The sequence below is a fragment of the Anopheles darlingi genome, chromosome 3, assembly GCF_943734745.1.
Source record: "Anopheles darlingi chromosome 3, idAnoDarlMG_H_01, whole genome shotgun sequence".
Classification (NCBI taxonomy): domain Eukaryota; kingdom Metazoa; phylum Arthropoda; class Insecta; order Diptera; family Culicidae; genus Anopheles; species Anopheles darlingi.
Genome location: NC_064875.1, coordinates 26,393,308 through 26,415,938, shown reverse-complemented (window position 1 = coordinate 26,415,938; position 22,631 = coordinate 26,393,308). Strand labels below are relative to the sequence as shown.

General features: G+C 38.0%; 2 protein-coding genes across 2 annotated transcripts; both read right to left on the bottom strand.

The window, feature by feature from the left end:
* Positions 1-1,522: 1,522 nt before the first annotated feature.
* LOC125955368 (uncharacterized) lies at positions 1,523-21,356 on the bottom strand. Its single transcript, XM_049686502.1, has 4 exons — positions 21,187-21,356; positions 21,004-21,111; positions 5,115-6,865; positions 1,523-1,579 (listed from the first exon to the last, which is right to left on the bottom strand). The coding sequence occupies exons 3-4, from the start codon at positions 6,774-6,776 to the stop codon at positions 1,523-1,525; spliced, it is 1,719 nt and encodes a 572-aa protein (XP_049542459.1). The 5' UTR covers positions 6,777-6,865; positions 21,004-21,111; positions 21,187-21,356.
* Positions 10,946-20,676, bottom strand: LOC125954241 (uncharacterized). The gene is made up of 2 exons (XM_049684375.1): positions 20,145-20,676; positions 10,946-18,805 (listed from the first exon to the last, which is right to left on the bottom strand). The coding sequence occupies exon 2, from the start codon at positions 18,784-18,786 to the stop codon at positions 11,872-11,874; it is 6,915 nt and encodes a 2,304-aa protein (XP_049540332.1). The 5' UTR covers positions 18,787-18,805; positions 20,145-20,676; the 3' UTR covers positions 10,946-11,871.
* Positions 21,357-22,631: the final 1,275 nt, after the last annotated feature.

The following is a 22,631-nucleotide window of genomic DNA, read 5'->3' as shown; positions in this document are numbered from 1 at the left end:
ATCAACTGCCAAACCGGGTAATTTGGCCCCAGCTTAAACAGCTCAATTAAAGATTGATGGATTGGTAAGTTTCTATACGCACCAGACAGAATAAGAAGTGGCAGGAATATCGGAGATCTGGACACTTCCTGGGCTGTTTGGCCAATGGTTGGGCTGTTTGGCCATTGTATTTTGTTCTCATCAATCGAAATAGTGCAATTATTATCGTTTTCCTCATTATTGTACTCAACAACGCTCTTGGGGGGCATATTTTGTAAGGGACGATAGTAACCCAGGAGTACTTTGCATAAACTATTCTTATTGCGTCTGATGCACTCCATTATGCAGGGAAACAAATCAGTGCTAGTGCTGTTAGCCAATTCTCCATGCATTTGGCTCTTGCACTTCGTGATCAGATACTCTAATGTTGAAACGGATCTGTATTTGATCGCTGCTCGACATGCATCCTTAGCTACATGATCTGTATTTTTAATTTTCTCGCGCGAAAATCTGTCGATAGGTTTGGCTATTCGATCCAAAAGTTGTTCAGATTCTGCATTGAATGGTAACCGAGCTGCTATTTGGTCAAGCACATCAAAGCATTCTCTGATGATTGAACATTCCTTTATGTCTATTATCTCGAGTTGGTCTATGGTTTTAATGTTAAGATATGAGCAAATGATGCATTGAGTAATATTTATGTTCCCTGTCTCAAAAGCAATCTGAATAACACTTTTTCTTCCGTCATTGCTGTCGAAACATAGTTGTTTAATTTCTTGCACTTTAGTATTGGGCCTATTCTTAAGCACACATTCCAGCATGAAACTAAAGAGGTCCTCACTTTTCATGTCACAACAATCCTTGTCCGATTTCCTTGAAGCACAATAATGCAATGCATTCCATCTATTCTGTTCGTTGATTGTGGTCACCTCGAACAGATTATGCTCAATTAAATATCTAGTCATACAGCTGCTGTAGTTTTCGACAGCGCAATGTAATGCATTTCTATGCTCTTCATCTAATTCATGAATATTGGAGGTATGATTAATCAAATATAGAAACACCTGATCGAAACCAGGCTTACCATAAACTCTACCTACAACACTATGCGTGATTCGCATAATATCGTTTAAAACTTTCCAATCGATATTTATAGGAAAAGTTTCACACAAGTATTTAGTGGCTTTGACATGTTTTACGCATACAGCGAGGATCAAAAGTTTCATAATGGTAGGTAGTTCCAGATCAGCTCGATCGATCGAGTTGTTCAACTTATCGACTTTTACTGGCAACCGATAACATTTATTCGCATCGCACTCTTGAAGGGTTCTAGAATTAATGGGTTTATTAATTGAATTTAGTTTGGGGTGGATAATGTTATGGCCGAGGCAATATTGACCAACCACCCATTTGAACAACTCGAAGTTTTGTGACTCTAAGCTCTGCGCTATGCATGCTGACCAATCTGTATCATGAATCGATGGTGACATCTTGAATCGTGGCTCTTTATGCAAATAGTACATTAGGAATAAGGATCTACATTCTACTGCGATTTGGTACAATTGATCAGCATTTTCTTCGAGTGAAGGTCTTTTATCATCTGATAATAAAAGAAAAGCAATATGATCGGCTAACATACAAATCACTTTGCGACAGTATTCTTCTGATTTGAGTGATTTGGATATATTGTGCACCGCAAGGCAGCAGGATTTCAATTTATTTATCGCATTAAAACCCAGGCGTGGAATGTCTTTTAAATTTTCAATTTGTAGTTTTCGAGCAATGATAAAGTCTGCGATATCTCTGTTGTCATTTTCTATTGCAATATGAAGAATACTACGTTTCTTTTTATCTAAAATATCAAAACAGTCCATATTTGTTCTCTCAATCATGCATCGGAATAAGTCCAACATAGATTCCACAACTTCGCGATTATCACTTAGTGGTAGTGAAACAAACCAATGGAAAATATTCCAACGATTCAACTTATCAACAGTTTTATAGTCAATGTTGACTCGTTTCATCAGAAATTTTGCGAATTCGAAAAGTTCTAATTTTATAACATTACGAAACATGTCATTCACTTTGTTGCTACCTGTATTCAATGCCTGAACCAAAAGATATTCGTAAGCACGTTTTACATCAATCTTGCTCAGCATATTACGCAATCTGTCAGTTACCTTTGCAAGATAGCAAAGAAGGTCGACGTTAAGATCTAAGTTACATGACTTCGTCAAATACTTCAACATTGAGGTTCTTCCGTAGGCCAAACATAATCCCAATAATGATAGAATTCTGGTGTCTATGGGATGATTCAAATTGTATGTTTCAATTTTTCGAACTATATCCCAAATTTCATTATAGTCGTACGGATGGAATTGTAAGTTAGTTACAGTATCTCTTTCCATTGAGCACATTTGGAAATCTTTTATTTTTATCAGATCAGTAGAATAGAGATCGATAAACCATTTGAACTCATTTTTATAATCCAAAGCCACTATCTTTGGCAAGCAATCCATGACAAAAGGCTCCTTGAACAAAGATTTATCTTGTTCCACTATATATTTCAACACAAAAATCGATTTTTTTGCCATCGCCCAACCAAAAAATGATTCTCTGTACATTTGTACGAAGTTTTTGGGGATCTGTTCCACTATTCTCTCTAACATCCAAACTGAATCTACATGGATGATGTTTTCAAAGAGGCAACTAACCTTATCTTTATTGATATAAGGGGTATCGTCTCTTTGTTTGGATTTGCCCAATATTTTCTCGATCACTTCATCACAAAATTCTTTCATGATTTTAGCATCTGTCGAATCATACTCGCTTGCTTTTTGACTTAAATATTCCATAAAATATTTGGCGTAAGTTGCTGCTTTACAAATTTTAACTTGATTTTCAGCAGCACTCTCTGCTGCCAGTTTGTAAAGTATATTTTTATTTATTGAAGCCCCACGATGCAAAAGATATATTATCAAGAGACGTTTGTCGGCTTCAAATGCGTAATCAAGTGCAGTCCAGCCACGTACTCGCTCTTTACAATTCACTGTGTTACTCTCGAGAGACGAAGGAAAATATTCGAGATAATCGCCAATATTAGCAAACATTGCTAACAAATGAAATGCTGTCCTGCCACCGGAATCTGTTTCACTAAAAGGCTCTGAATTATCACGCAGTAATGATTTTGCTGTTGTCATATCATTTTCCACAATAGCAAGGTGCAATGGTTTGTCGTAAGCTATGAGTCTGTCAACAAACCTAATAATGTCAGATACTTTTCCAGATAAATCCTCCCAAATAGTGCTGAACTGTAGCTTTTCCTGCGAATCTTCAGATTGTAACCGTTTCTTAACAGCCCACCAAACAGTTAAGTATTCAGCGAATATATGATGAATAAACCTTGGAATATCGTCTTGAATTCCATTTATTATGCCAATTTTCTCGCTCGCTTCTAGTATTGTGTTTATGTAATTGTTTCTTTCATTGTTCTCCAAGTCTGTTAGTATGGTCCTCAGCTGTGTAGTATTAAAATAAAGACGCAGTGCTACTAATCCATGTCTTACTTTATGCTGTTCTATGTACGATTCATGTTGGATTTTCTGTGTAGGGTGAAAATGTGCGTTCTTGACTGCTCCAATTTTTTCGTAGTAACTATTTGTAATCTTTTTTTCAATAAACTCATCAACGATTATTGATGGTTTGAATATCCTTTCTATTTCTTTAAGCAAGAACGATTCTAAACTGTTTGTATTATTTTTTATACCCTCATATTCAACAAGTATATTCACAGACATCAAAAGATAAAATGGATTATCACTCAGTTCATCCAAATTGCAAATTAAAATAGCACATAGTACTTGAAAGATATCAAACGTTGCTCCTTTAACAGATATGTGCATCTGAGGCCATGTCTTCTTCATAATCTTATATAATATAGAGCCTTTGTTTTGCAATGAGAGAGGTTCCAATTGAAAAAATGCTGGCTCTTTGAATGCCTTTTCGAATTGTTGTTTAAAGCCGTAAGGACGACTTGTGAGGTACATTTTTCTTATTGCATTGAATTTTTCAAAATGAGAGAGAAGCTTCAACACCACTTCCTTGTAAGAAGGTGCGATTTCATCGAACCCATCTAATAGCAACACCAATTCACCTGCATTAAACTTTTCTATAAACATTCGTAGTTGAATAAAGTCCATTGAGGACAGACCATAATGACTATTACACGTGATTTTATTACATAGTTTTGAGAATTTCGTTGTATTATCCTCCAACTTTAAGTATTTCGAACATTCACGAGCTTTCGGCTTTTCTCTATCAATATTGTTGCTTGTCACGACCGATAAATGAGCCAACATGTATAACATCCTCATCGCATCATTTTCGCTGTCCTGAACTGTTTGGTTCTTTGTCTTCTTTATAAGTTGATTAAAATCATAGCAATAATCAGATAAGTTACATCGAATCACCCAGCTAGAACGTCTTCGCTTCTGCAAATGCCAAGCCAACCATGTGAGGTTCATCGACTTTCCGCATCCCGCTTCACCCAATAATATCAACATTTTTCTATCTTTATCGCCACTGACACGTTCGCATTGTACCTGTACAATCTTTTCATTAGGTATTTTTGGGAAAATTTGATTAATCATTCCGTTTTGTTCAATTCGTTTTGTTATCTTTTCAAAACTGATATAATCATCTGGAAAACATCGTATGGATTTAAGAAAGGCTTCACTCGCTGCTGTGAAATCTTCCTGCGGTAATTCAATGCTTATTTCTTCTTCTTCATTTATCCACTTGCGATGAACATAACTGTTTTGGATTTGCTGATATGTTTCAACTATTGCATTGTTTTGTTCCATTTGCTTTCCCCAGTCCAAGTACTTGATGAGTTCTTGAATGGAAAGTTTGTTGAAGCAATCCTGGAAAAGCTCGGAGGGGGAAATGGTCGTTGAGCATAAACATATGTTTTTTTTTTTAAGCTGATCCAGTGAGTCCAGGGTGAGATCTTTGATAAAAAAATGGTTTTGTTCGCATGGGATGCTATCTATTTGTTTGATAATAATCACATATTTTGTTTCTGTATTGTAGTTTTCTTTGTTATTGTCATGCCATTCATTAATTTTGATTCGAACATCGGCGTCGGTTTTATAGCAAATAATAATCAAAAAGCTAAATTCATCAGTGGAATGAAAAACATTAAAGAACTTATCCAAATTGCTGTTCAACTTTGAACCTTCGACAAATAAAGGGAGTTTTTCTTTTATAGTAATGTCGTACAGTAGCGTAGCTGCAAATTGAATATCGTAAGTTTCAACTTCCAGTGTTTGAGACTCCAGAGTGTTAGTTCTATGCAGATTATTATAAAGCAATGAAGTTTCGAGACGATCGTCCCTGATTCGGTATGGAGATACTCCTATTGCTTGACGAAGGTTGTCAGATGTAGTCTTTAGCTGTATACAGTGTATCATATTTTTAATATTTTCTATAGCGATTTTTACATCTTCAATGTTTAAAGATTCGGCAAACGGGTTCTCTAACCAATCAAAATTTGTTTTGAATAGTGTTGCTAATCCCACATTCCTTTCAGCAGCGCCCCAGCCTGCCGAATTAGCTTTGTCAAACATATAATCATTCAAAAGTTGTTCTATCGTGTTGTCTAGCTCATTTTCACTGTTAGTGCCACACCATAAACGAAATTTTTCACAGAAGGACTTTATGAGTTCATCTTCATCAGGAAATAATTCAGAGGGAGAGCATTGATTGTCTACGTCGGACCAAAAGTTTTCTGTAACATGCACTCGTTTCCGTTTCAAACCGTCCCATACACATCCATCAATTTTGAATTCTTTTTGGTATTGAACCGCGAACTGCTCTCTAAATGCTTCGTAACCTGGTGGGTAGTTGAGCGAAGATGGATTTACAAATTCCTCAGTAAATCTGTATGACCCACTCGAACGATTGTTTCCATTGTCAATTATACTTATGATGGCTGAGCGATACTTTATGGCAATTACATTATTCTGAGTTATTTTCTCCTCCTGTGATTTGATAGCTTTGACGAGGAGGTCGGCCAACTTGGTACGTTGTTGATTGATTAATGTTGTTGCTTTTTTCTTCATTGTTTGAAATAAGGATTGGTATGTATCCTTTAGTTTGTCGTATATCAGCCGATAGCAATTACCACCCAACTTACTAAATAATGTTAAAATACACGAGTCCAAAGATATAGCCGTAGCGCCAATAACTGATGAATCTACAAGCGACCACAATTCCATAGCATTGGTTGCTATACCAGAGTTGGTGCAGATGATTAGTCCTTCTATATGGGTCGTTTGCGGTTGCTGTTTACAGAACGACTCCCAATACTTCATGATTGCAAACCGATTTCTTTTGTCGGTTCTGTGTATTAAGAACTCGTTCGCTTTAATATCAGGTCTGTCGAACAGGTGTTTGGCTTGAATCTTAAGAATTCCTGTCTGGTTGCCATCTATGAAGGTGTAGACGATATCGTCGAATTTAAGTGCCTTGGGATCTTCTGACGTTATTGTGAAGCTGAAGCTTTTGTCGACTTCTGACGAAATTATTGGCTTCTTAGCATTCACCAGACAAAAGTACATACTAAGTTTAACTTGATACGATATACCATGCATAGATGTTTTGATTCCATGCAGCTTGGGTCTTATCTGAGTTATAGATTGTGCATCGAGATGTTCATTGGCTTTTGTGCACTTTGGTGGCCTACTATTACAGCTCTCATTCTTTTCATTTGTCAACAATTTTCTTTTTCCTGGCATGGCTCAAGCTTGTCAAGATGTTCAATTTTTCAAATAGGTTTGAGTTTTAGTTCTTCTTCCGCGAAACCAGTTGATATTTGCCTATGTAACTAGAAATAGAGATGAAATTGAAGCATAAACGATCGAATAAACAACACATTGGACAAATATTGTGCAAACAGGGATGTTGTTAAAGAAAATGTTAAATAGATTGTTTGTAGCGCTGCACTCGTTAGCAAAGACTGGAATGATTATGCTTAATAATAAATTTGGATGTTAGCAATAGTATTCAATGGTTGAAATAAAAAATAATGAAGCGATGAGACAACATACAAGGGCGAATCAAACATAAAGACTTTTCGTCCTACCGGACGGATGGAGAGAAAACGATATCGATATTTTTGTTGGAAACATTGGAACACCCTCCCAGATCTCCTGTCGTGTGATTAGCTCCCTCACGGTACATTTGAGAGGCAAAAGATTCAACAGTGATGATGAAGATGAACATAATTTGCGCAATTGGCTGTGTGTAGAATTTTCAAATCAGCTTAGCGTTGAGAGACAAATCTGGCGTAGTAAACGTCGGGGACGGGGAGCGCTTGTAGTAGTAGGAGTGGTAGCGAAAGAGATAAAAGGAAAAAATAAAGAACCGCAGTTTGGTACAGTTCACAAAAGGGTGTACACGCATTATTTCTCACATTTTTGGTCCTTCGAACCGGATCATTGATTCAAGGTTTTGGAATTTGCGTGTTTTCTGGTTTTGCTTGTGGTTGCTCTGCATCAAGAGCTTGGAACATTCAACGGTAGCGTCATTCGGGCGCCATTTTTCAAAGTTCGACGGGTTCAAGTACGTTCAGTTCGGGCTCTGCTTCAACAGCTCGTGGTTTTCGCATAGTTTGTGGCATAGTTGTCGAGGGAATTGTTCGTGAGTGCGTGCTAATTTCGAACGATTCAGCGACGTAAATCCAAGTGACATGGAGAAGAAAGTGAAGTCAGCCCAGCAGAAGAAAAAGACGGTGTTGTGTAGCTTCGAGGCTTTAGAACTCTTTCTGGCCAAATTCAAGGAGGAAGAGGCGGCCCAGATCCCGGAAGTGTTAGTGGACATAGTGGTGAGGCAGCAGTGCCCTTCGAACACATAACGCTCACATCTGACAATTACACGACGACATGGGCATCGCTTCTTAAGCGCTATGACAACCCGAGGCTGTTAATAAGGGACTATTATCGGAAGCTGCTTCACTCGCCGGCGGTTCGTGATGGCTGCGCGAGCGATTTGATGCAATTACTCGACGACTTTACGCGTCATGTGAATGGACTCGTGAAGTTGAAGGAGCCGATCAACCACTGGGATACTCCGTTATGCAATCTGTTGCTTTTCAAGCTTGGTGATGCTCCCATACTAGCCTGGGAGAAACAGTCGGTTCATTGCGATAAGGATGTGTACGTCGAGCTTTTAACATTCATCGAAGATCGCATTCAAATATTGAAGGCTACCGAATGGTTCGATCGTCAGGTTTCTCAAAGAACGGTGTCAAATGCCGCGACGGCGAAGGCAATGGGAGCGCAATCGGCTGTTCACCAACCACGGTGTGTGTCGGGGTGTTCGAATGCCCACTGGGTGCGTGATTGTGCTATGTTCAAGGAGAAGGATGTGCCGAGTCGTCGGGAACTGGTGTCATCACGGCGTCTATTCAGGAATTGTTTAAGTGCGTCGCATTTGGCCAAGCAATGCAAATCGGATTACTCGTGTCGGCTGTGTCGTGAACGTCATCACACCTTGCGGCACGTACCAGCTACCCCGACCAAAACTACCATGTCTGTCCAGACAGACGGCGATATGGTTTTCCTGGAGACTGCGATTGTTCGGATCATCGAAGACTACGGAAATGCCCATCAGCCACGAGCCCTGCTGGATTCCGGGTCTATGTGCAATTTTGTCTCCGAATCATTCGCTCGGCGATTGGTCACGTCACTTATCAAGGCTAAAGTTACCGTTTCTGACATCGGAAAGACTATACGGCGAGTTAAAGGGAAGATCATGGCAACGCTTCAATCGCACCCCATTGGAAGTTTTGGTCATGGAAGCACCATCTGCAGACATTCCTACAGCACCGATTGATGTATCTGCGTGGGGTTTGCCGGATGTGACCCTGGCGGATACGGCATTCAATCTTCCAGGCAGAAACGACATCGTCATCGAAGGAGACGCGTATTGGGAGCTCCATTCAGGAGCAAAACGGACGCTGGGGCGTGGAAACCCCTGGCTGGTTGAGACACCTTTCGGATGGGCAGTCTCGGGCCACATCTCCAACCACACACTCCACTTCCCTAGAGTGTGCCATCTGGGCACCAATGAGTCTCCGTTGGAGACAGTAATGTCGCGTTTCTGGCAAAGCGAAACCATCAGTGAGGATCTAGCGCTCTCTGCGGAGGAGGACGTCTGTGAAAGGTTCTACGCTGCTACTACGAAACGCAATGAATTGGGCCGGTATGTTGTATGCTTCCCTCGCAATAATGATGCGAGTCTCGTTTTAGGATTATCGAAACACACGGCAGATTCCCGACTGCTAGCAGTAGAGCGTCGGTTGCGTCAACATCCTGAAATGAACAGGGCATACTCTGAATTTATGCATGAATACGAGCGATTGGGCCACATGAAGAAATTATCGGTAACCAGCAAAGATACAGGTACGAAGAGTACTGTCGAGGACGGTTTGTGCTTGAGCAGTGATGAGCTACTACACGCAGAGCTTAGGCTGTGTCAGTTAGTCCAGCAAGAGTCGTTCGCAGAGGAGTATCAGGACCTCGGAAACGGTCGTGAGCCATCACGTGGCTCTCGGCTAAAGTGATTGTCACCTTTCATCGACAAATCGGCTGTATTACGCGTCGGTGGTAGATTGGGAAACGCGAACATTGCGATGGCCACCAAACATCCGATGGTTTTTTCAGCGAAACACCCGTTGGCAACACTATTGGCGGAAGCCGTTCATATAAGGTTGTTACATGCCGGACCTCAACTTATGCTGGCCACATTACGTCAGAGGTTCTGGATATTGGGTGGTCGCAGTCTGTGCAAGGCGGTATTTCACAGATGCATCCAATGCTTCAAGGTCAAGCCCACACTGATCAAGCAGAGTGTCGCAGATCTTCCTGTGTCACGTGTCTCGCCGTCGAGACCGTTTTCGGTGTGTGGCGTTGACTATTGTGGACCAGTTATGTTGAAATTGCCAGTTCGGAATAGAGAAGCAATGAAGGCATACATTGCGGTTTTCGTCTGTTTCGCTACCAGGACAGTTCATCTAGAGTTGGTCAGTGATCTGACAACTGCCGCATTTTTATCCGCACTTCGTCGGTTCATCGCCCGCAGAGGACAAGTTGCTGAGATCCATTCGGACAATGGAACCACTTTCAAAGGGGCTGCGCAGGAAGTGCATCGTGTCTACAGAATGTTCAAGTGCAGTGATCCTGAGCGTGAAGCGATCTTCAATTGGTGTGCGAACAATGAAATTCGGTGGCGATTTATTCCTCCTCGCGCATCGCATTTCGGAGGACTGTGGGAGGCGGCAGTACGATCTGCCAAGCAGCAAATTGTAGTAGTAGGAGTGGTAGCGAAAGAGATAAAAGGAAAAAATAAAGAACCGCAGTTTGGTACAGTTCACAAAAGGGTACACGCATTATTTCTCACAGGCTGCAAACACGACCAACATCTTTCAACGAGGAAGGATCTAAAAAGCTGCCTATCCGCTGGGAAAAATGTGTTAAAAAAAATTAACTTCAAAAACATACCATTTTTTATCTTAACCCTAGTCCACAGTGCTATTCTAAAACCTTACTGCACAGCCCGGGTTTGGCCAGACCCCTGTACGTTACATACATTTGTATGGGATTTAGCGCTGTGTTTGAGCTCAATTGGACTAAATACCAATACTAAATACATTTTTTTTTCGATTTGGGATATGTTGAACTACCTGTGCGAAGAAAAAAAAACCTAAAAGTAAGGTTGGGAGATAGGGCACCTGGAACTTGCAAACAATTTGATCAGACCAAAACAACGAACAGGAGATATACATTTAATTATAATAGGTTAGTGTATAAGTAGTAAGATAAGATAAGGGTAGTATAGGTGCAGATGTAAGATAATATTTGTGTATGTGCGTTTCGGTCAATAAAATTTAGTCTGTATTCTGAGCTGAAAGGGAGCAGACCTATGACTATTTATTGATGCAAAATCTAAAAAAGTTACACTTCTATTATGTTACAGTATCAAGAATCGTCACCGTGTCTTAGAACACTGTATATTTTTTTAAATTCTGTTAAACTGAGGCATAATATCAATGAATTACACATTATATAAATTGACCATAGACGGAACTTCATCTGTAGCTTCGTGCCGAGTAAAATCTCAACCATAATATTAAATATTGTACCCAAGCGTTCTTAAGTAAATTTTTATAATTAGGTATAAGATCGTGAATTAATTTAATTTAATTCAAAGCATTTTTTATGACCATGCGGATTTTTTTATTTTTAATGCGGATTTTTTACCGAAGAATTGTCGTCTTTGTCAAATCCGTAAAATTTCGAATTTGCTCTTCATGAATAAGCTTGCTTCAACGCAGCCAGCCAGGCCGCGGACAAGGATCAAGACAGATGATAATCACAATGACCCGCACAAGATTTATGTTGGACACTTACTAGTATTTCTTTTAATTAAGTCGCTCTCACATCAATAGCGTTATGCAAATGTCTCTTTGTACAGCATTTAAAAATGATAAACAAATAAAGCGGGAATAAAAGTGAAGAGATAGATATGAAAACTATTAAGTGAATTTACTTCCTCTTCTGATTCGCTTCGTAATTACTAATGAATCGATTATTCGTTTGCCAATCACCTTATTCCTCACAATACCGTCGGACTCCCATCGAAAAACCTATTGCTATTACGTACATAGTTAATTACAATAAATTGATGAATCCAATGATTATGCCTAATCCTTCCAAAACAGTATCACAATATCATTAGTACACATGAAGGAATTTCAGTTTAAGTGTTTTTCGAATTGTTCAATGTATTTCCAATGTCCAATTGTTACATCCCATCTATGGCAAGATGCAATTAATTAACATTTGATTCCCCCTTTTTTGCAAGATATTCTAACACTGCTACTGTATCCTTTGCTGGCTGAATATTATTCAATGCTTTCAAGATTAATTGAACTAACAACTCATTGAAGGGCAGGTGACGCATTTGAATCAATGTTTGTGCCATTTGCATCCTTCCATATGCAATAGACAAAATGAGTAGTGGCAGATACTCTTCGGACACATTATGTGACCAATTTCTTGTAGTTGTTTGATTAACTACTAACCATTGTATTTTGCCCTCATCAAAAATGGTTTCGTAATAGTTATCATTTTCCTCCAGTTCATACTCAACCAACTTAATAGATCGGAAGCCTTGATAGTTGTGATAATGACGAGCCAGCATATTGAACAAATTTGTTTTGTTATGGCGAATGCATTCCATCATACAAGCAAATATTTCTCTACTAGAACTTTTAGTCAATTCTCTGTGCATTTGGCTCTTGCACTTCGTGATCAGATACTCTAATGTTGAAACGGATCTGTATTTGATCGCTGCTCGACATGCATCCTTAGCTACATGATCTGTATTTTTAATTTTCTCGCGCGAAATTCTGTCGATAGGTTTGGCTATTCGATCCAAAAGTTGTTCAGATTCTGCATTGAATGGTAGCCGAGCTGCTATTTGGTCAAGCACATCAAAGCATTCTCTGATGATTGAACATTCCTTTATGTCTATTATCTCGTGTTGGTCTATGGTTTTAATGTTAAGATATGAGCAAATGATGCATTGAGTAATATTTATGTTCCCTGTCTCAAAAGCAATCTGAATAACACTCTTTCTTCCGTCATTGCTGTCGAAACATAGTTGTTTAATTTCTTGCGCTTTAGTATTGGGCCTATTCTTAAGCACCCATTCCAGCATGAAACTAAAGAGGTCCTCACTTTTCATGTCACAACAATCCTTGTCCGATTTCCTTGAAGCACAATAATGCAATGCATTCCATCTATTCTGTTCGTTGATTGTGGTCACCTCGAACAGATTATGCTCAATTAAATATCTAGCCATACAGCTGCTGTAGTTTTCGACAGCGCAATGTAATGCATTTCTATGCTCTTCATCTAATTCATGAATATTGGAGGTATGATTAATCAAATATAGAAACACCTGATCGAAACCAGGCTTACCATAAACTCTACCTACAACACTATGCGTGATTCGCATAATATCGTTTAAAACTTTCCAATCGATATTTATAGGAAAAGTTTCACACAAGTATTTAGTGGCTTTGACATGTTTTACGCATACAGCGAGGATCAAAAGTTTCATAATGGTAGGTAGTTCCAGATCAGCTCGATCGATCGAGTTGTTCAACTCATAGACATTTACTGGCAACCGATAACATTTATTCGCATCGCATTCTTGAAGGGTTCTAGAATTAATGGGTTTATTAATTGAATTTAGTTTGGGGTGGATAATGTTATGGCCGAGGCAATATTGACCAACCACCCATTTGAACAACTCGAAGTTTTGTGACTCTAAGCTCTGCGCTATGCATGCTGACCAATCTGTATCATGAATCGATGGTGACATCTTGAATCGTGGCTCTTTATGCAAATAGTACATTAGGAATAAGGATCTACATTCTACTGCGATTTGGTACAATTGATCGGCATTTTCTTCGAGTGAAGGTCTTTTATCATCTGATAATAAAAGAAAAGCAATATGGTCGGCTAACATACAAATCACTTTGTGACAGTATTCTTCTGATTTGAGTGATTTGGATATATTGTGCACCGCAAGGCAGCAGGATTTCAATTTATTTATCGCATTAAAACCCAGGCGTGGAATGTCTTTTAAATTTTCAATTTGTAGTTTTCGAGCAATGATAAAGTCTGCGATATCTCTGTTGTCATTTTCTATTGCAATATGAAGAATACTACGTTTCTTTTTATCTAAAATATCAAAACAGTCCATATTTGTTCTCTCAATCATGCATCGGAATAAGTCCAACATAGATTCCACAACTTCGCGATTATCACTTAGTGGTAGTGAAACAAACCAATGGAAAATATTCCAACGATTCAACTTATCAACAGTTTTATAGTCAATGTTGACTCGTTTCATCAGAAATTTTGCGAATTCGAAAAGTTCTAATTTTACGACTTTACGAAACATGTCATTCACTTTGTTGCTACCTGTATTCAATGCCTGAACCAAAAGATATTCGTAAGCACGTTTTACATCAATCTTGCTCAGCATATTACGCAATCTGTCAGTTACCTTTGCAAGATAGCAAAGAAGGTCGACGTTAAGATCTAAGTTACATGACTTCGTCAAATACTTCAACATTGAGGTTCTTCCGTAGGCCAAACATAATCCCAATAATGATAGAATTCTGGTGTCTATGGGATGATTCAAATTGTATGTTTCAATTTTTCGAACTATATCCCAAATTTCATTATAGTCGTACGGATGGAATTGTAAGTTAGTTACAGTATCTCTTTCCATTGAGCACATTTGGAAATCTTTTATTTTTATCAGATCAGTAGAATAGAGATCGATAAACCATTTGAACTCATTTTTATAATCCAAAGCCACTATCTTTGGCAAACAATCCATGACAAAAGGCTCCTTGAACAAAGATTTATCTTGTTCCACTATATATTTCAACACAAAAATCGATTTTTTTGCCATCGCCCAACCAAAAAATGATTCTCTGTACATTTGTACGAAGTTTTTGGGGATCTGTTCCACTATTCTCTCTAACATCCAAACTGAATCTACATGGATGATGTTTTCAAAGAGGCAACTAACCTTATCTTTATTGATATAAGGGGTATCTTCTCTTCGTTTGGATTTGCCCAATATTTTCTCGATCACTTCATCACAAAATTCTTTCATGATTTTAGCATCTTTCGAATCATACGTGCTTGCTTTTTGACTTAAATATTCCATAAAATATTTGGCGTAAGTTGCTGCTTTACAAATTTTAGCTTGATTTTCAGCAGCAGAGTCTTGTACCTGTTTGTAAAGTATATTTTTATTTATTAAAGCCCCACAATGCAAAAGATATATTATCAAGAGACGTTTATCGGCTTCAAATGCGCAATCAAGTGCAGTCCAGCCAAATACTCGCTCTTTACAATTCACTGTGTTACTCTCGAGAGACGAAGGAAAATATTCGAGATAATCGCCAATATAAGCATACATTGCTAACAAATGAAATGCTGTCCTGCCACCGGAATCTGTTTCACTTAAAAGCTCTGAATTATCACGCAGTAATGATTTTGCTGTTGTCAAATCATTTTCAACAATAGCAAGGTGCAATGGTTTGTCGCTTGCCAGGATGATATGCATATGCTTTAAAATTTCACTTTTTGTTTTCAACATATCTTCCAAGAGACATGTTAAGTGTTTACTTTTCTGCGGAACTGTAGACAGCATTCTTTTCTTGACGATCCACCAAGCACCTAAGTATTCTGCGAACGTACGGTGAATAAATATTGGAATACCATCTTCGACTCCATTTATTATGCCAGTTTTCTCTGCAGCTTCATGGGTCGTATGCATATAACCCTTTGGCAGGCGTTCTTCATGTGCCAATAACTTCGATATACGCTCACTTTGATCACATGCGTCAAATAGAACCCATAGTGCTAGCAATCCATGCTTTAATTTCATATCTTCTATGTCTTTTTCAAGTTTTCCTGCTTCAATTAGTAAATTTGTTTCTTTGTTATCTACAGCATAATTAATATATAAATGACGTCTAATCATTCTGTTCACAAATTCTTCTACGATGAAAGTGGGTTTGAATATTTTTTCTATATCCTCCAGTAACTGTAAACTGACCTTTTTATTTTGAAAGTGTACATATTGATTAGCAAGAGGTATAACAATATCTATTGTCATCATAAGGTTAAGTGGATTATCACTCAAATCGCCTAATCTGCCCAGTACTATAACACACAATGCTTTATAGAAATCAATTATTTCCGTAATGTAAACAGGTGCACTATCTATTTTCAATTTCATCATCTTGATTAAAATCAGTCCTTTATCTTGCCGAGAAAAAGGGTTTAATTTAAAAAATGCTGCCTCAACAAATACCTCTTTCATTTTTTCTTTGAAATTATAAGGCCGACTTGTGAGGTATATGTTTCTTATTCCTTTAAAGTTTTTAAAATAAGAGAGAAACTGACACATTACTTCCTTGTAGGAAGGTGCGATTTCATCGAACCCATCTAATAGCAACACCAATTCACTTGCATTAAACTTTTCTACAAATACCCGCAGTAGAATTGCGTTGTTTAAAGATAAACCATGATTTTTCATCAAATTGATAGACAATCTCGCTGAGTTATTCATAGAAAATAAACATTCCGAACATTGTTGTGCTAGCTTCTTTTCACTAGCGTTTCCTTTCATCTCGACGAGCGATAAATGTGCCAACTTGTATAACATCTTCAGTGCGTCATTTTCGCTAACCTGAACAGTTTCATTCTTTTCGTGCGCTATAAATTGATTAAAATCATAGCAATAATCAGATAAGTTACATCGAATCACCCAGCTAGAACGTCTTCGCTTCTGCAAATGCCAAGCCAACCATGTGAGGTTCATCGACTTTCCGCATCCCGCTTCACCCAATAATATCAACATTTTTCTATCTTTATCGCCACTGACACATTCGCATTGTACCTGTACAATCTTTTCATTAGGTATTTTTGGGAAAATTTGATTAATCATTCCGTTTTGTTCAATTCGTTTTGTTATCTTTTCAAAACTGATATAATCATCTGGAAAACATCGTATGGATTTAAGAAAGGCTTCACTCGCTGCTGTGAAATCTTCCTGCGGTAATTCAATGCTTATTTCTTCTTCTTCATTTATCCACTTGCGATGAACATAAATGTCTCGGATTTGCCGATATTTCTTAACTATTGCATTGTTTTGTTCCATTTGCTTTCCCCAGTCCAAGCACATGATGAGTTCTTCAATGGAAAATTCGTAGAAGCAATCCTGGAAAACCTTGGAGGGCGAAATGGAAGTTGAGCATAGAGGAATATCTGTATCAAGAAATTTTTCCCATGATTCTTTTGTTACATCAGAAATACTAAAATAATTCAGATCAGTATGAATATTATTTGTTTTTCTGACAAGAAAAATTTGTTTTGAAGGCTTCTGAGAAATGTCTTCTCTCCATTTTCTTATATTTCCTTGACACGCCATAAACATTTCGTGGCAGATAATGATCAAACAGTTGTATTGTTTGAAAGAGTAAAAAAAACTTTTCACCTTCTCTGAGTCTTTATAAAACACAGAATCTTTAATGAAAAGTATTTCACGGGGATTTTTACCTTGCAATGATATTATGTCGGATAGAACAACCGTACCAAAGCAGATATCATAAACATCCAGTTCAAGAAGTGTTTCATGATAGATATGACGATATAAGTAAGAAGCTTGTAAAGTATCAGGGCTTATTCGAAACGTCGATCTGACTATTTCTCTGCGCAGTTGATAAGAGGCACTTTCCAACTTTGTAACAGCTAATACGTTTTCAATATTTCTGTGATCTCGTTCAATATCTTCCGAATTTAAAGGTTTGAAAAAAAGATCCAATAACCCATCAAAACTCGTTTTGAGTTTTATATTCTTCTCGAAATTTCCCCTGCGGGTACTAACAGTTAATTCTTTAATAGAGTACATATCTTTCCAAAGCTCTATAATCGTATCATCTAGCTCATTTTCACTCTTGGTGTAACACACCAAACGAAATCGTTCGCAGAATTCTACAAGACGTCTATCGACATCATTTTCTGGAAATACAAATTCCAATTCGTTATCCTCCTTTTTAGCTGCTCGCGGTAGAAAATTATCATCAACATGCATACGTTTATTTTTAAGATCTTCCCAAACATTTATCAACTGAGAGTACTCTTCTTCAAACTCCAATCTAAACGCTTCATAGCCAGGAGTTGAGTTACTCAAACTTGAGTTAAGAAATTGATCAGTAAACTTATATGAACCTTTTACGGAACTATCATTTTTATCGATTATACTAAGGATAGCGTGATAGTATTCTTTGACAACAGGGTTTTGTTTGGTTAATCGATGGTTTTCCGATTTAACAGCATTGACCAATAGCTTCGCTAAGCGGTAACATTTAGAATATTTTTTACATGTTTGATAGACTTGATTAAATTTACCATACGTTAGGGTATCGAAATCCAATCGATAGCATTTAGCTCCCAACTTAGTCAATAAAGTTGAAATAAAGAACTCCAATGGCGTGGGATCAACCATGACAGATAGATCTACTGGCCTCCACAGATCTCGGGCACCTTCATCAATATCGGAGTTGGTGCATATGATTACTCCTTCTATACCAGCCGTTCGTGGTTTATCGTAGAATGATTTAAAATATTTTAGGATATTAAAAGGACTGCTTATATCTTGGATGGATGCGAAATCATTCAGTTTGATCTTGGGTGTACGAGATGCATCGGAATGTTGGGCATGAATCATCAGTGTTCCTGTCCTTCCATTATCGTTAGAAGTATACACGATGTCATCGGAAATTTCTGACGTAAGATCCTCTGCTGTGACAGTGAAGTTGAAATTGTTAGCTATATCCATTGACTTTTTGCCATTCACCAGGCCAATGACAATGGCAAGCTTCAATTGATATGGTGTATCTTGAAGTGCTTCCCGTAGGTATGATACATGGCGTTCGGTTTGAATCAAAACTTTACGATATTCCATGTCCAACTGCGGCTTAGACAGCGTTTCATATGCTTCATTAATGGCAACATCTTTACTGATGTAAACTGTTTTTATGTTTTTGCTCGATCTTTCCACGTCATTGGTTTGTTTTCGTTTTCTTTGTGATCTCCCTGCTGCATTTTTGTTTCTCCAGTTTTGGGGTGATCGCGAGTCTGCCATTCCTGGTTTGCTGCATCGGCTGTAAGATTAATAGCGACAAAGCTTTAATATCATCGAATCAAATATTGTAAAAACTGACCTACAAAGGATCAACTACTAACGCATGATGCCATGTCAACTTGAAAACTGTTTCGTCGATTATTTTGAGACAGACTTTCCAAAGAATTGGTAGGAAAATGGAAAATAATGATTGAATAAATACATATTTAATGACAACGGTACTTGCAGGTATGTTCTTTACAAATACGTCAATCATACGAGCTTAAGCAGCATCTTCTCATATTCCAACGATTATAATAACGATTGCTGCTGTAGTCATATATCTCTCTACTCTCTTTACTCGTCCATATCGAGGGTAACTAGCATAGTTTCACAAACAGATCCATCATCAGCTACCATTGTCACGTTAAGCACGTTCCGCCAGTACGGATTGCACGGTTCGGACAAACAAATGCATTTCAGATTCACAACGTGTTCATCGTTTGTGTACGACGAAGTGTCGATTCAAGATTCTGGGAGAAGTACTTCCGAAGCCCGTCCGAAAAGATAACTGAAATTTCTTAAATCTCGTCAATATCTTCCGAATTTATCGGTTTGGCAATGAGATCCATCAACCTACTAAAATTTGTTTTGCATTTTGTAGAAATCATATTCTCATCGATATTTTCCTTGCGGTGACTATCAGTTCATTCGTCGATAGGGTACATATCTTTCTGAAGCGCTTTTATCGTATCATTTAGTTCATTTTCACTCTTGGTGTAACACATCAAACGACATCTTTCGAAGATTTGAAATTCATATAAGAACTTTTCCGTTAGTCACTCGTTCAATACAGAGTAGCTTATAAAGATCAGACACTGCTTCATCGCAATATTGACATTCTATAAAATCCTTTGTTATAAATAAATCCCTGTGTATAAAGCCACTTTGTCACTTCAATCTAGGTCCTATCAAGGCCACGATGTTGTTTAGAATCACCAAAAAACGGTAGATCAAATTAAAATACATTTGCTTAAGCAAACTGGCATAGCTTGCCACGGTGTTGTATCAAACGGCAGACTTGGAAAGACGATGATGTTAATGCCACGTCTATTATCGCTACGTCGCATGTGATGCACACTTCACCATTCTTCATCCCTTACAATATTGCATTGGAGTTATGCAAACTACGTGCGGTTGGTATGTGTTCCTGAATCGGGGCTCATATCGATTTTGCGGAGTTTCTGCGTTTTTTTGCTGTAATTGCTATGGCTCAGAGTTATTCTGCTGACTTGACCATAAAGTGAATGTTTGGTGTTTGGTGTTTCAAATTGTTTGATATGTCATCCCTTACTAGTGTGACAATGTTAATTATGTACCTTTGCGGTACGTGTATTAAAGGCACTATAGGCACTTTTTGCAATCCTGTGAACACTGAAGCGAATTTCACTTAAGTAATGCGCAATCGCCAACGGTTTGTCGAACACTATCGCCTACCGACAGGCTCCCACTTTGACCAGCCGCATCGAACATCACTACTTCACGAACACAGACGCTTCAATCAGCAACGACACCCGAGTAATGTTGTGAGAATTGTTCTTATTTCAAGCGATTCCATTCCTTTGTCACATAAATTGTTTGCATAAGTTAACAACATTAGGTTGATCTTGAACAGATGGACTTAGAGTTGGTTCAACCGTTCAAAGACGGTTGATGCCCGTTTTATATTTTAACTTTAACTTTTTTGGAGCCCCACAACATGGAAATGTTGTTTCGATGTAATATATATGTATGGGTATAGGGTCTGGGGTAAGTGAAAAGTGAACGAACATGGCGACTGTCATGTATTTGTAACTCCCAAAATGTGATTTAATGCATATTTGCAACGAACGGTTATTCAAAACAAAATTCTTTAGCTTATGCAAATGAGCGATGATCGTATAGCGAATTTCGATCAAAGGCTGACTCGCTTGTAATTCCGCTTTAGTGTCACGAACAGTAACGTTTAGCCCGACGATACCCACACTAATACATCCATCGTGTTTTGCAAGTTATACGTATGTATTTGCTATTGCGATTCATAAGCAAAATGATTCATAAGAAAAGTTTTACATCACAGGGTCAAATCAATTTTACTCAATATTTTACAAATCATAAGAATATATTTTGCGGAGATCATATTCTCCTCAAAATTTCCCCTGCGGGTACTAACAGTTAATTCTTTAATAGAGTACATACCTTTCCAAAGCTCTATAATCGTATCATCTAGTTCATTTTCACTCTTGGTGTAACACATCAAACGAAATCTTTCACCGGATTCTACAAGACGTCTATCGATATCATTATCTGGAAATACAAATTCCAATTCATTATCCTGCTTTTTAGCTGCTCGCGGTAGAAAATTATCAGCATCATGCATACGTTTATTTTTCAGATCATAAGAATATATTTCTGTTACTGCTGCGAAAAACTCCCCTTCCATATGCTTTTCTCTATGGAAATACCAAAGAAATATTCCGATTTATCTCTTTTCTGATTCATAGACAATTTGAGTAACAGATGTTTCTAACCTATGCGCTAACAAGCCAATACATATACTTATCGAATGAAACTTTCCTTATTCTAGTGGAGGTGCTAGTTACGTACCTTTATGGTGTTTCAGTAGATTTCATCAAGGCACTGCTGACACTTTTTGCAATCCTGTCAGCACTGTAGCGAATCTCACTTAAGTAATGCGCAATCGCCAACGGTTTGTCGAACACTGTCGCCTACCGACAGGCTCCCACTTTGACCAGCCGCATCGAACATCACTACTTCACGAACACAAACGCTCCAATCAACGACGACACCCGAGTAATGTTGTGAGAATTGTTCCCATTTTAAGCGATTCTTTCCATGCTTTCGTCAATCGTTCTATGAGCAACATAGTCCATGTTTGTAGAAAACAACAACAGTGCTTGATAACCTAACAGTGATACTTGATAACCTACAACGGCCCTAAATTGGGTTCTCAACTTCAATTAGTACGGCATACTCTTATGTTGTGTTACGGAGTTGCTAAACAAACAAAAATCTGGAAAATAGAACGTTAAATGAGGGATCTCAACAGTTAGTTTAACTTCTTTTCTTCTCATACCAACTGTAATCCTATTATCTTAGACGCAACTATTAATTTAACTCTAAATTTTCTTCAAAGAGAATGTGAAATTTATACTTATTATAAAAACTGAGAAATTTTGTATTTCAGAATATTTATCGTAAAAAAAAATACTTTAAAACTCATATTCGTCTATAAACTTATCTCTTATAGCCGATAAGGCCCTGATAAACCCAAAGGTAGTCTTATTCGAATAAAAAAAACCTTACGGTTGGTTTTTTTATAAAGTTTTAACCGGTTCCATCCATCCAGTTGAATTTATTACAAAGGTGCATACCTTTACGTAGAGTCTCCTTTCCGAACTAAATTCGAATGGTGCACTCAATCTACATTTTTTTTGGCATTTTTACTTGGATAATTGATTCCAATGATTCCGTAAACCCTCCTGTATCACTATTACGATACCCATAGTAACGTAAAGTATTCATAGGGAGATTGATGTGAGCGAGCTATCTCTATAGAACTTAGACACTTAACCAGTGGCACAGGCGTGCCGATTTTCGGTGACAATTAAAGAATCAGGCTTTGGCTACAGCCTCAAAGGAAACGTATGTGTGTCCGCTTTCACGCATTGCTGGCTACAGCTCCACGCATCTGCATGCGTGTTTTCAATTTAAAATTGCCAGTAAAATGGGTTTTAATTTCTATTATGTTTGCTATTATGCTATTTTAACTCTGTACTATCCTCTAAGCTTTTTGGAGTTACAAA